The 12,799-nt window shown below is 48.8% G+C and overlaps 1 protein-coding gene across 3 annotated transcripts in view; it reads right to left on the reverse strand.

The window, feature by feature from the left end:
* Positions 1–1,626: 1,626 nt before the first annotated feature.
* ZNF341 (zinc finger protein 341) overlaps positions 1,627–12,799 on the reverse strand; it is a 42,542-nt gene continuing 31,369 nt past the window's right edge. For all 3 annotated transcript variants that reach the window (XM_025875830.2, XM_025875828.2, XM_073880538.1), the window contains 5 exons: positions 11,752–11,848; positions 9,938–10,070; positions 6,280–6,391; positions 5,953–6,023; positions 1,627–4,156 (listed from right to left, as the gene is read on the reverse strand). In XM_025875830.2, the coding sequence (XP_025731615.1) occupies positions 3,627–4,156; positions 5,953–6,023; positions 6,280–6,391; positions 9,938–10,070; positions 11,752–11,848 (943 nt within the window). In that variant the 3' untranslated portion in view covers positions 1,627–3,626. The remainder of the gene's footprint in view (positions 4,157–5,952; positions 6,024–6,279; positions 6,392–9,937; positions 10,071–11,751; positions 11,849–12,799) is intronic.

Here is a 12,799-nt window from a genome sequence, read left to right on the forward strand (position 1 = left end):
TTTTATATGAAATCTCCCATTTTTTAAAAGATTCTGTTTTTGGGGCGCCTGGATGGCTCAGTCGTTAGGCATCTGCCTTCGGCGCGGGTCATGATCCCAGGGTCCTGGGATCGAGCCCCGCCTTGGGCTCCCTGCTCCGTGGGAAGCCTGCTTCTCCCTCTCTCACTCCCCCTGCTTGTGTTCCCTCTCTCACTGTGTCTCTCTCTGTCAAATAAATAAATAAAATCTTTTAAAAATAAATAAATAAATAAATAAATAAATAAATAAATAAATAAATAAATAAATAAAATAAAAGACTCTATTTTTAAGTTATCTCTACACCCAATGTGGGGCTCAAACTTACAACTCCAAGATCAAGAGTCGCACGCTCCACCAACTGAGCCAGCCAGGCATCCTGAAATCTCCCAATTTTTTTTCAACTTGTTTTTTTTTTTTCCTTAAGTAGGCTCCACGCCCAGCATGGAGCCCACCATAGGACTTGAACTAATGACCCTGAGATCAAGACCTGAACTGAAATCAAGTTGTAAGCTTAACTGACTGAGCCACCCAGGTGCCCCCCAAATCTCCCAATTTTTACTTACATTTTCTTATTGCTTCTGGAGTATAGGAACAGCATTTTTTTTAATTCATAGAACCTAGTAAAGTTTTGTATATTGATCTTGCTATTATTTCAGCATTCTTGCCATTATTTCACCCTTTCTGATCCTTATACTGTTTCTTTTTCTTGCCTTATTGCTTTGGCTAGGCCTCCAACATAAAATGGGAATCATGATAGCAGGCATCCTTTTCTTGTTCCTGACACAGAGGGAATATATCTCACTTTTCACCATTGTGGTAGGTTTTTAATTTCCCTATTTTTAAATGTTGGCTTTTTCTTTTTTTCTCATTGTGAAACCTAAACAAAGTCTGTCTATAGGCTGCATTCAACCCATGGGCTGCCAATCTGTGATCTCTGCTTTACCCGAATTCTCTCTCTGAATTGTGATAACCTTATTGGATAGGTACTATTATTCTCCCCAACTTGACATATGAACACACTGAAGTTCAGAGAGGTGAAGTGACTTGCCATAGCCACATACCCGGGAAGGGACAGAACCAGGATTCAAAACTAGCTCTCCTCAGTGTCAAAATCTGTGGTACCCTGGAGGCTCAGGGCAGCCCCACTTTACATTTCATCCTCTCCAGCATCTTGTGGGGGGGGGGACTATAGGGGACTCTGGGTTCCTGGAGCAGCTCTGTCATCAACTTTGAGTGACCCTTGACCAAGGTCCTTCCCCTTTCTGGGCCTGTCTTCCCATCTGTCAACCTAGGAGGGATGTAGTTATGGGAACCCCAATATGGTCCCAGCTTCCTTCCCTGCAGTCTAACTATGTATCTATCAAATTTAGGCCTTGATATGTTCCTTGTTCTGTGGCCTGGCTCCACCACTTACTGCTGTGTGATTTGGGGCTACTTAACCTCACTGTGCCTTTTGCCTCATCTCAGCTGTAAGATGGAATTAAAAGTAGCACCTACCTCAAAGTGCTTAGGACATGCCAGGCATGGTGTAAGTGCCTAGTAAACATGAGTCCTCATGAGTATTGATAAATGTACATGCATGTGTACATTGGCAGGAAGAGACAGAAATATAACTTAAATAGTTTTATTAGGATGGAAACTTTTTAACATTTTCTTTAATGTCATAATTTTTAAAAATGTTTAATGACTCCTCCATTTTGTAGAGAATAAAGTCCAAATTCCTTAACCCAACATCCAAGGATATCTCTGATTCACCATCAACTTATATTTCAATACAGCAAAATGGCTAACAGCACATAGACGCAGGCCACTCCAGCCGGAATCCCAGCTCTGTGACTTACTAACTGTGTGAGCTTGGGCAAGGAGCTCTGCCTCTTTGCACCTGTTTCCTCATCTGTAAAATAAGAAAATTAACAATTCTCACCTGATGGGGCTGAGGTGCTATGTGCAGTGTCCCATCATGTGGAAGCTTGAAACATATTAGCGATTATGATGATCTAACCACTACCCTCAGATCTCTGGTCATGCTGGATCATTCACCAGCCCCAGAACTGTCATACCTTGAAGGCTTTGCTCATGGTTTGCAATCCCTGACATGCCTTTCCCTATTTATACATCCATCAAAACATTCTGTGTCAAGGACCAGCTCAAATGCAACCTCCCCTGAAGAGACTTTCTGTCCTCACCACTTCCTTGAAGTGGCCTCTGGCCTTGAAGGCTAGGTGCACCTAACAGCTCTCACCGCCTCAGCCATGTACCACTTCCTCATTGGTCCTTCCTCCTGCATCATACCCTTCCTGAGGGGAAGTTGGGCTTGCTTTGAGCTCCAGCCCAGAGCCCAACCACAGATATCTGAGGGACATGCCAGCCTTCAAGGGAACATATCAAACTGAGTCCAACAGCTCTGCTGCATCCTGCCCTGTCCCTTCTCGAGCCTCAGTTTCCTCTCCTATCACTGAGGCAGTGTGGCTGTGAATAGAAATGAGGAAACACTGGCCAAGGCCCCTTTTCTCTTCCCTGCCTCCTAATAAGCCTGGTTTGCTTCTCCTCTGGGCTAGTTGGGGAGTGGGGACAGAGTGCTGGCAGTGGGGGCAACTACGGATTCTAGAGACCTGCTTGAGATGGACCTCTGATGCCAAAGGATTTGGGGCAAGGCCCAGGATCCTGCACTTTCAAAAGTGAGTATAGACCCTTTCCATGGCCATGTTCTGAAATATGGGAGCACCAAAACTCTCATAGCTGATGGAGCAGCACAGCTGTGTGCAAGGGGCCATGGGACCTCTCAGTCCCCCAACACTTTGGAGGGAGTGCTGTCACCTAGGGGCAAAGAAAGAAACTGCCAAGGCTCCGGCCTGAGCCATTGGACACACATTTAGATAAAAACATTTATTGAGTACTTTCCAAGTGCCGAGCACTATGCCAAGTCCTTTGCACATTTCGCCATATTGGATCCCCATGACAGCCCTATGAGGTCGAAATGTCATATGTCCCATTGTACAGATGAGAAACGTACAGATGAGAGCTCAGAGAAGTAAAGTGACATACCCAAGGTCACACAGCAAGTGCGTAGCAGTGCTTAGATTTGAAGCCAAATCTGAGTGATAGCTGCACTCCAGCTGTGACACGAGTGCCGCCTAAATGCCTACATCACAGAGTCATCTGTGGAAACCATGTGGAACTGTATATGAAAAGGTCCAGCAGATAAGGGCTCTACCCATTTCAGGCCCCCAGAAAAGCAGCTTGACCAGAGGTCACACCAAGACAGCCCGGAGGAGGGGTGGGCAGGACTACCCTGTCTTCTCTCTGAGGTGGGCTGACACCAGCCTGGACCAGCCAGACCCTGGGCTGCTGGCGTGGCCAGCTCTCTTATCTCCAGTGCCCCTACCTGGAAGCTGTAGGCAGCCCTGCCTCACATTCCAGAATGCTGCAGGGCTAGCCAGCAGAATAGGAGCCACAGCAGGCTGGCCACAGCCAGGGTTCATAGGACACTCCAGAAGGATTTTGGCCAATGGCTCACTTCCATTGGGAAGGACCTCTTGTTGGCCCCTGAGGCCTGGACCCACAGGTGAGCATCAGGCCAGGCTCTGGAAGCAAACACCCTGGGTCCATCACTCGGAGGCCTGGATGTAGACGGGCACAGCAAGCATGGCACATGGGCCCTCGGCCCCTGCCTGCAGCTCTGCCAGTGCCAGGTTGGAGCCCAGGCTCTCTGCATGCCCGGGCACTACCAGCTCCGGTTCGCCCCCCACCGTGCCACCCACCACGATGGACAGCACTGCATCTGGCTCCGAGAAGGGCGGCTTGCCTGGGGCGGCCTCGGGCACTGGCCCAGCCCCAGTGTCCTTCAGCTCCTCCAGCCCCAGCGGGTCCGGCAGGGGGGTCACCACCTTGCGCCCGCCACCACTGCCGCTGCGGGGTGCTGCCCTCCTCCGGGAGGGCCGCCGGGCTTGCAGGTCCTTATCCTTTTGGGGGCCAAGGCGGCAGCGGTGATCCTTGAGGTATTTGTGTCGGGAAAAGCCCTTGGCACAGCCGGCGCAGCGGAACTTGTAGTTGCCCGTGTGGGCACGCTGGTGCTCCGCGAGGTGGGCACGGCGGCTGAAGGACTTGCTGCACAGGGCGCACTTGTGGAGCTTCATGCCTGGAGCGAGGGGAAGTCCATGAGAGGCACCCCGACCCCTTACTCTGCAACCATGCCTCTGCGCTCAGGATAAAACCCAGTCTCTCAGCTTGGCCTCTGACCATGTGTGCAATCTGGGCTCTGCTCCTGCCAGTCTCATCTCCCACCTTCGCCCAGCCACGCACGCCCAGCCAGCCACACCTGCTCTCCTCAGGCCACCGAGCTGGCTCCTGCCACTGGGCCTTTGCACTTGCTGTTTCCCCTCTGCCTAGACTAGCATGTTCAGCCCCGAAACTTTGGCTAACTTAGCCAGGTCACCATCATCTCTCTCCTCTCTGGTCTGTCTGCCTCACCCTTGCCCCCTCAGACCATCCCTACAGGGCAGCTAGAGATGGCTTCATGAAATATACAGAGGATCCTGACATTCTCTGCTCTGAACCCTCCAGAGATTCCCTAAGTTTCCCGCAAAGCCCTGTGCAGTCTGACCACCCCCTTCACTTCTCAGCCCCATTCCCTCCTTCCCTGCACTTGCTCTATGAGCTCCACCCTCCCACTCACCTTTCTTTGTCTTAAACACCCTCCAGTCTCTTCCCTGCCTCAAGACTTTGCACTTGCTCCCTCCTTCTGGAAGCTATTTCCTGGCTCTTCTTATCCCTCAGGACAGGTCTCATGTTACCTACTCTAGGAGGCCCCCCTTGATACCTGCCTCATATTTTTCTCTGTCCCATCACTCTGTTTATTCTTGTCTTTGCACTCTGCATACCCCACAGTAATATACTTATTTGCTGTTCATTTTCAATCTCTGCCACTAAATGCTAAGCTTCCCCAGGAAGGCAGGGTGGGCTCTGCCCATCTGATTCCCCCAGAGTCTGACATGTGATAGGTTCTCAACAGTCACTCACTGGTGCCTCCATGTCTACCATGAAGTCAACTCCAGCCCACACTCAGCCTGAGCCATGCTCCCCTCACCCTCCCTGGGATGAAGGCTCAGAGAAGGGCAGTGACTTGCATGAGGCAATGCAGCAGGACAGTGGTAGTGCTAAGAATCAAACTCGGGCCCTCTGTCTTCAAGTCCTCAACTCTCTACTCTCCCAGTTTTCAAACTTCCTTTAGCCACTGAATCCTTTCTGTAAACCCGTGGTTTTTAACCAGGGGCAATTTCACCCTCCAGGAGACTTTTGGCTTGTCCTCTGGAGACATCTGTGGTTGTGTCCTAACTGTGGGGAAGATGCCACTGACATCTAGAGGGTAGAGACCAGAGATATTGTAAAACATCCTACAATGCACAGGGCGGCCCCCATGACAAAGCATCAGCTACTGCAAAATATCAAGAGTTCCAAGAAACTGTGTTCTAGACCAAATGGTATGTGGAAAGCCAGCCAAGCTGCTCTGGGGACAGAGAAGTGCCATGGAGCCCCTGGGAAACTGAGGAGTCGGGTGGAGACCCTTGCTCCATGCACCAGCTGCCCTGCTCTGCTGAGGGTACCAAGGGACCTTCCTGGCCGTGTCCTGGACCCAGTTAGAATCTGATTGCCCTCCATGCCTGATCCACATCTCTATCACACTGGGCACCTCTCTGATTTACAGCTATCTCCTCGCAGGTCGGCTTCCCTCTCAGCCTGAGGGACTGTATCTGACTCACCTCTATAGGACCGTGAGGACCCTAACGCAGACCTGGCTCATGGCTCACATGAGCACAAGTCTGTTGGCTGGAATATACCAGGCAGTGATAATAAGCCTCATGGGATGTGTCTGTTCTTTCTAGGCGGCCTGCCCCAGGGATTCAGACCCTCCTGGTAGGTCCAGCAGTCACTTACCGGAGTGGGAGAGGATATGAGCCTTCAGCTTGTCTGGCCGGTTGAACTCTTTACTGCAGCCCGTGTGTGTCCTAGAACCCAAAACCACTGGTTGGGGGAGCTCACCAGACTTGGACTCTCTTGCTGGTCTCTGTGCTAGGTCTGGGCGTGAGGGACTCCCTGTCTATCCCAAAGGCCAGGCAAGGAAGCGGGGTGGGGAGTGAGGCAGGCAGGCAAGGCCCACGACGAGATAAAAGGAGAGAGGGCCTTCAGAACCTCAGCCCTGACAATTTTCTGTCCCACTGCTGGGTAAATCTGCCCCTCCCTCTCATGCCAGTCTCTACTCACGAGAAGGGGCATTTATATTTCTTGAATGGCTCATGGATCAACATATGTCTCTTCAGTTTGTCTTTACGGTTGAATGCAGACTCGCACACTGAGCATTTGTAGGGCTTCTCACCTGTAGGAGGAGACACAGATGGGGAGCAGGGACCAAGAGTCCCATGAGATGGAGTCTGAATATGGGCTATACTAGAGGACAGCAGCCCCTCTAGGGAAGTGGCCTGGGAGAAAACAGCCTCTCCCATTCCTCAATTTGTTTTTCCAAGAAGAGGGGGCTATTTCAAATAGGGCAGTCAGGAAAGGCCTTTCTGATGAGGCAAGAGGGGTGACCTAAGGTGGTAGGGGAGAGAGCCATGATGGAAACTGGAGTGAGGTACCAGGAAGAAGGAAAAGTGGGGAGTGGGTGGTATGTCTGAAGAGCAGCGGGGAGGCCAGTGTGGCTGCAAGAGAGTGGGGAAGGGAGAATGAGGCAGAAGGGGAGGTCAGTGAGGCAGCTGGGCCCAACAGGAAAGGCCTGGAAGGCCTAGGTTTTTACTCGGAGCAAGATGAGAAGCCACCAGAGGGGCTGAGTGGACCGGGGAGAGAGCTGACTTAAGAGTATCCCGGGCGCCTGGGTGGCTCAGTCGTTCAGCGTCTGCCTTCGGCTCGGGTCGCGATCCCAGGGTCCTGGGATCGAGCCCCGCATCGGGCTCCCTGCTCTGTGGAAGCCTGCTTCTCCCTCTCCCACTCCCCCTGCTTGTGTTCCCTCTCTCGCTGTGTCTCTCTCTGTCAAATAAGTAAATAAAATATTAAAAAAAAAAAAAAAAAGAGTGCCACGGGCTCCCTCTAGCTGCATGCAGAGAACAGACCGAGGGGGTCGGGGTGGGGGTGGAGGTGCAGGAAGTGGCCAAGTTCAGACCATGTTAGGAAAGCGGAATCGGCAGCCTTTGCCAGTGGGCTGACTGTGGGGTGTGAGGGGAAGGGAGTCAAGGACGAATCTAAGGCGGGGCTGAGGGACGGATGAATGGTTGTGGCATTTACTGAAATGGGGTCCACCACAGGGGAGAGGGGAATTACACCTCATCTAATGGAATTGTTACCACAAACTACAAGGTAAGTACTAGATGAGAAAACTGAAGGTCATGGTCTGCACCTAGTGAGCTAAGATGCCAGCCCAGCAGTGTGATGCACGGTCCACCTGAGTCGCCCCGCATCGGCTGCAGCAGACCCTGGTGGGGACCAGGAGCCGGAGAAGAGCAGCTCTCACCTGACAGGGGCCAGGGGCCAGGGGTCACAACCTGCCCTGTGGAAAAGGGCTGTTACTGGGCTGTTTTTGATTTCCTGCCATTATTTCCTCCCTGTTCTCCCTCTGGAATGAATAAAGTACTTTTGAAAAATGCCAACCCAGGGATTAAGGAAATTCTGGTCCTTAAAATGGAATGCTCTGCAGTCATTAAAAAGATTAGAGTCCATCTGTGTTTCCTGATCTGGAAAGACGCTGCTGGTCATACTGCTAGTGGGGAAAGAAAACTGTAGAACAGCTTAAGACAGTCCCCCTTTTGTTAGAAAAAACACAATCCTCATATTCCAAAACAGCCCTAGCCATAGGTAGTTGTATATACATAGAAGATGATGCAGGGAGAAAGTTGAGGGAGGGTACATACCAAACTGTCAGGAGCAATTAGGATTTGAAGGGGGAACTTAAAGTTTAATCTTATGCACTTCTATGCTGCTTCCATTTTTTTTTATTTTATTTATTTATTTGAGAGAGAGAATGAGAGATAGAGAACACAAGAGGGAAGAGGGTCAGAGGGAGAAGCAGACTCCCTGCTGAGCAGGGAGCCCGATGTGGGACTCGATCCCGGGACTCCAGGATCATGACCTGAGCCAAAGGCAGTCGCTTAACCAACTGAGCCACTCAGGTGCCCATGCTGCTTCCAGTTTTTAAATAAGCATGTATTACTTTTGAATAATTATTTTTTTAAAACTATAAAGAGGGGGCGCCAGGGTGGCTCAGTTGGTTAAGCAACTGCCTTTGGCTCAGGTCATGATCCCAGAGTCCTGGGATCGAGTCCTACATCGGGCTCCCAGCTCGGCGGGGAGCCTGCTTCTCCCTCTGACCCTCTCCCCTCTCATGCTGTTCCTCTCTCTCTCTCTCTCTCAAATAAATAGAATCTTAAAAAAAAACTATAAAGAGAGTAATTTGGTAATATCTATCAAAATTACCAAGGCGTATACTTTTTTCTTCTTTTATTATGGTAAAATATACATAAAATTTACCATTTTAACCATCTTTAAGGCTACATTTCAGTGGTATTAGGTACATTTGCATTGTTGTACAATCACCACCACCATCCATCTCCAGAACTTTGGCATCATCCCAAACAGAAAGTACTATACTGCATATACATTCGAACCTAGTATTTCCACTGAGAGAAATATGCAACTACAGATATATGCCCAAAAGCATGCCGAGGGGACCCACATAGCATTTTGCATGTAAACTAACAGCTGAAAAATAATCTAAGTATCCATCCATAGGAACTGGTTAAATAAAAGATAGTAAATACAGAGGAATTCTATGCAGCTGAGAAAAAGAAGGTACTGCTAGGAACATCTTCAAGGTATACTGATGAGTGAAGAAAAAAGGTACATAATAGAGTTATAGTATGTGTTCCACTGTGTGAATGTAAGCAAGCGTGTTTTACAGATATAAAGTTAAACCAGAAAAACTCAGACTAGGACCACTAGCAGCAGTTATCTTCGGGGAGGGGAACTGGGGGTATTTTTCGAACTGCAAGTCACAACCTGTTGGTGGTTATTTTAACAACTAAAATGGAACAGAATAGAAAATATTGTTTTATGAAATTTCTGTTTCAGTATATGCTCTGTATATAAATGTGATTCTTGGGTTGCAGTATAAAATATGTTTTTTACCACAGGTCATAGTAAAAAAAAATTTTTTTTTGGATTATCCATTTGAGGTGAGGGGATGGGATTATTTTTCATATTTGCTTTTTATTTTCTTTTTTTTCATATTTGCTTTTGTAATGTCAAGGATTTTCTACTCAGGTTTTTGCAATCTTTGGATCCTTTTAAGTGAAAAAAAAGTTTTTAGCTAATAATCTTTTTTTTTTGAGATTTTATTTATTTAAGAGAGGGCGAGTGCACAGAGGGAGAGGGAGAGGGAGAAGCAGACTCCCCACTGAGCAGAGAGCCCAACATGGGACTCTGTCCCAGGACCCTGAGATCATGACCTGACCTGAAGGCAGCCGCTTAACTGACTGAGCCACCCAGGCGCCCCTTAAGTAATAATCTTTTAAAGATTAAAAGAAAATAAAATGTCAATGTGTCCCAATTGGGGAACCAAGGGGAGGGGCGTTCTGTCCAGGTCTGGGTGGTAACTTTGCAATGAGAACTGCACCTCCAGCCCTAGGGCGTACATCTCTACTCTAGTATTGGCAGAAACTCCTTGTTCACTTGAGAGGGCAGGTTGGCAGGGGGCCAGAAAGGAGATGGGGGAATCGATGAAGAAAGAGTGGGGGAGGAACTGGATGGGGAAGGAGAAGAGAGCTAGAGAAAGACAGGGGCAAAGGTCGGAAAGGGATAGGAAGGGGAAGAGAGAGGGAGTTGGGGGAGCGAGTGAGGGGTCTGGGCAGGGGTTGACGGGGGACAGCGTACCCACCCGAGTGGATGTGAGCATGCAGTTTGAGGTAGTGCTCTCGCCGGAAGAACTTCTTGCACACTTGGCACTTGAACCTGCCACCACTGCCGTGCGTGGGCAGATGACGCCGCAGGTAGCGCTCGCAAGGAAACACCTGGCAGAAGAGAGGAGCTGGCTTAGGCCTGACTCACTAGCCCTCACCACCCTCTGAGCTTAAGGGGCCCCTCATTTCCCACACTTGCAGAAACAATTTCCTTTCTGGCCACCAGGGATCAGGGCCCAGCGTCAGGCTCCGCCCTTAGAACCTCACGGCTCCCACAACTCACCCATAATGCATGCTCTGAGCTCCTGCCAGGCTGCTTTTTCTACCCAGAAGGCCTTTCTCTCTTAGCCTGACAAATTCCCACTTGGCCATCGAGGCCCAGCTCAGGTGTCACTGCTTCTGTGAGGCCCTCTCTGACTCTCTAACACCAAACAAGGCAACACAAACTCTGCCCTTGAATGTCCATATATGTTTGGTTTGCTTGTTTATTATTTAAGTAAACTCTACGCCCAACGTGGGGTTCGAACTCACGATGCCGAGATCAAGAGTCACATGCTCTACCACCTGAGCCGGCCAGGTGCCCCTATTCATCTACGTTTTTAAAGTCACCATCTAACCCACTGAATTATATAACCTGTTGCTTATACGAAATCTCTATGAGGGCAAAGGAGCTTTCATTCACCAGCACAGGGCCTGGGTCCAAGGACTTACATGCAAAAGAATGAACGACAAAATGAATACAGAACTGAAGAACTGAATGAAAAGGTAAAAAAGAGCCAGGAAACATGGAAGCTGAAATCTCCTTCCTCTCTGGCCTTAAGAAAAGCATTCATTCATTTTTTCATTCATTTGTTACAAAGAAGTAGTTAGGGTTACAGACCCAACTACTTAGTAGCCCCACCATGTCCTAGCTGGGTGATCTTGCTGCACCTCGATTTCCCCATCTGTAAAATGGGAACAGTAATGATATGCTTTCTAGAATTAAATGACTCAATTCAGATAAAATGCTGCGAACAGCATCTGGCACGTGGTTCTTGTTCAATTCATGATACCTTTTATTTGGAACACAAATTCCAAAGCCCCGAATTAGGCTATCTACATAATTAGAAACATCTACCATGAGGCTGAAGTGAAACCAGGGCTGTCCTGGAAAATCTGCCATGTGAGGCTGTGAGAAAATGAGTAGAATAAAGAAACCAGTTAAACACACCAGGGGGATGCAATGAGCAAAATCCAGAATTCAGGAAACTCCACAGTATCAATGGCCCAGTTTCTTCAACAAATAAATTAAAAGGGGAAAAAAAAAAAAGAAGCACTGGTGGGAACCTGTTGATGAACAGAAACTTTGGTTGTATAAACCAACTGGAGTGTGTGGACCTGATTCAAACAAATAAACCTGACAAAAATTATGATGTTTCTGAGACAATTAGAACATGGCCTGGATATCTGATGATATTGAAGGACAGCCTTTAGCGATGGCTTTCAGATTCATTGAAAAGAACCCATAACAAGAAGGATAATAACAGGTCAGGAAGCTGGAGGCCACTGTTCAGATGCTGGGCCTGGGCCCAGGAGAGGCCTCACCCCCTATCGGCGCAGCCTGGCCTGGCCTGGCCCAGCAGCAGCCGCAGGATGGACACGTGTGCTACCTAGTGGCTCAGATGGCAGGGCTCTTACTCTTCAAAGGTGAAGCATCATCTATGGAGACAAGCCCAGGAGAGTGTGAGGTGTCTGCTCTACCACCTCTCACCCTCTATGGTTGCCCCAGCCGGGAAAGGGCAGAGGTACCCACCTTCTGGCAGTGAGGGCAGGGGAAGTTGTGAGTGGCGGTCTGCAGGTGGTGCTCCAGGGCCTCGGGGGTAGAGTATTTGTTGACACATTTGACACACCTATATGGGAAGGAGCAGGAGAGGTGACAGAGCAGTGTGAGGAGGCTGGACTGGCCCAGCCATTCTCCTCCCCCAGGGCCAACACTGGGAGGCAAAATTCTATGTTTAATTCATTCTTTTCCTTTAAAAAAAATTTTTTTTTTTAAAGTAGGCTCCACACGCAATGTGGGACTTGAACTCATGACCCTGAGATCAAAAGTCACATGCTCTACTGATTGAGCCAGCCCAGTGCCCCAGAGAGAGTCTTTAAAAAAAAAAAAAAAAAAAGAAAGAAAGAAAAGAAAATCAGACCATGTCACATCCTTGCTTAAAAGTCCCCACCTTGGCCTACAAGGCTCTAGTGGCTTGACCACTCCTACCTCTCAGACTTCATCTTTCTCCATGGCCCACCCCACTCTGCTCCAGCCACCTTGGCCTCCTTAATATACCTTGAACACACCAAACTCTCCTACCTCAGGGCCTTTGTACCTGCTGTTCCTGCTACCTGGAACACTCTTCCCCAAATATTCCCTTGCGCAGCACTTTCTTATCCTTCAGGTGTCACCTCCTTAGAGATATCTTCCTTGAGCACCTTGTCTCAAGTTGTCCCCTATGGCCCACCCCTGGGCACTCCCTACCACACCACCCAGTTTTGTTTTCTTCTTAGCACTTACTATCTATAATTATTATTTTTCTATTTGCTTACTTGATTTGATCTGTCTCTTTCACCAGCAATTGGGCTCTGGAGGCAGGGACCATATCTGTCCTGTTCATAACCTGATTTGAGCACCAGTGACGATTTGTTATGTGAAAGAATCAGATAGGCAAGGATCCAGGCCTGGCACCTTCTTATTTCTGACCCTCAGTTTCCTCATCCACAAAATGGGGTAGGAATCCCAAATGGACATGCCCCTTGTTCATTCTTAAGATTGTCACAAGAGTCAAAGGACACAAGTGTGCCAAACAGCTCAT

This window comes from Callorhinus ursinus, unplaced genomic scaffold (genome assembly GCF_003265705.2).
Source record: "Callorhinus ursinus isolate GAN/ISIS: 27379988/994484 unplaced genomic scaffold, GSC_fseal_2.0 scaffold38, whole genome shotgun sequence".
In the NCBI taxonomy this organism is placed as follows: domain Eukaryota; kingdom Metazoa; phylum Chordata; class Mammalia; order Carnivora; family Otariidae; genus Callorhinus; species Callorhinus ursinus.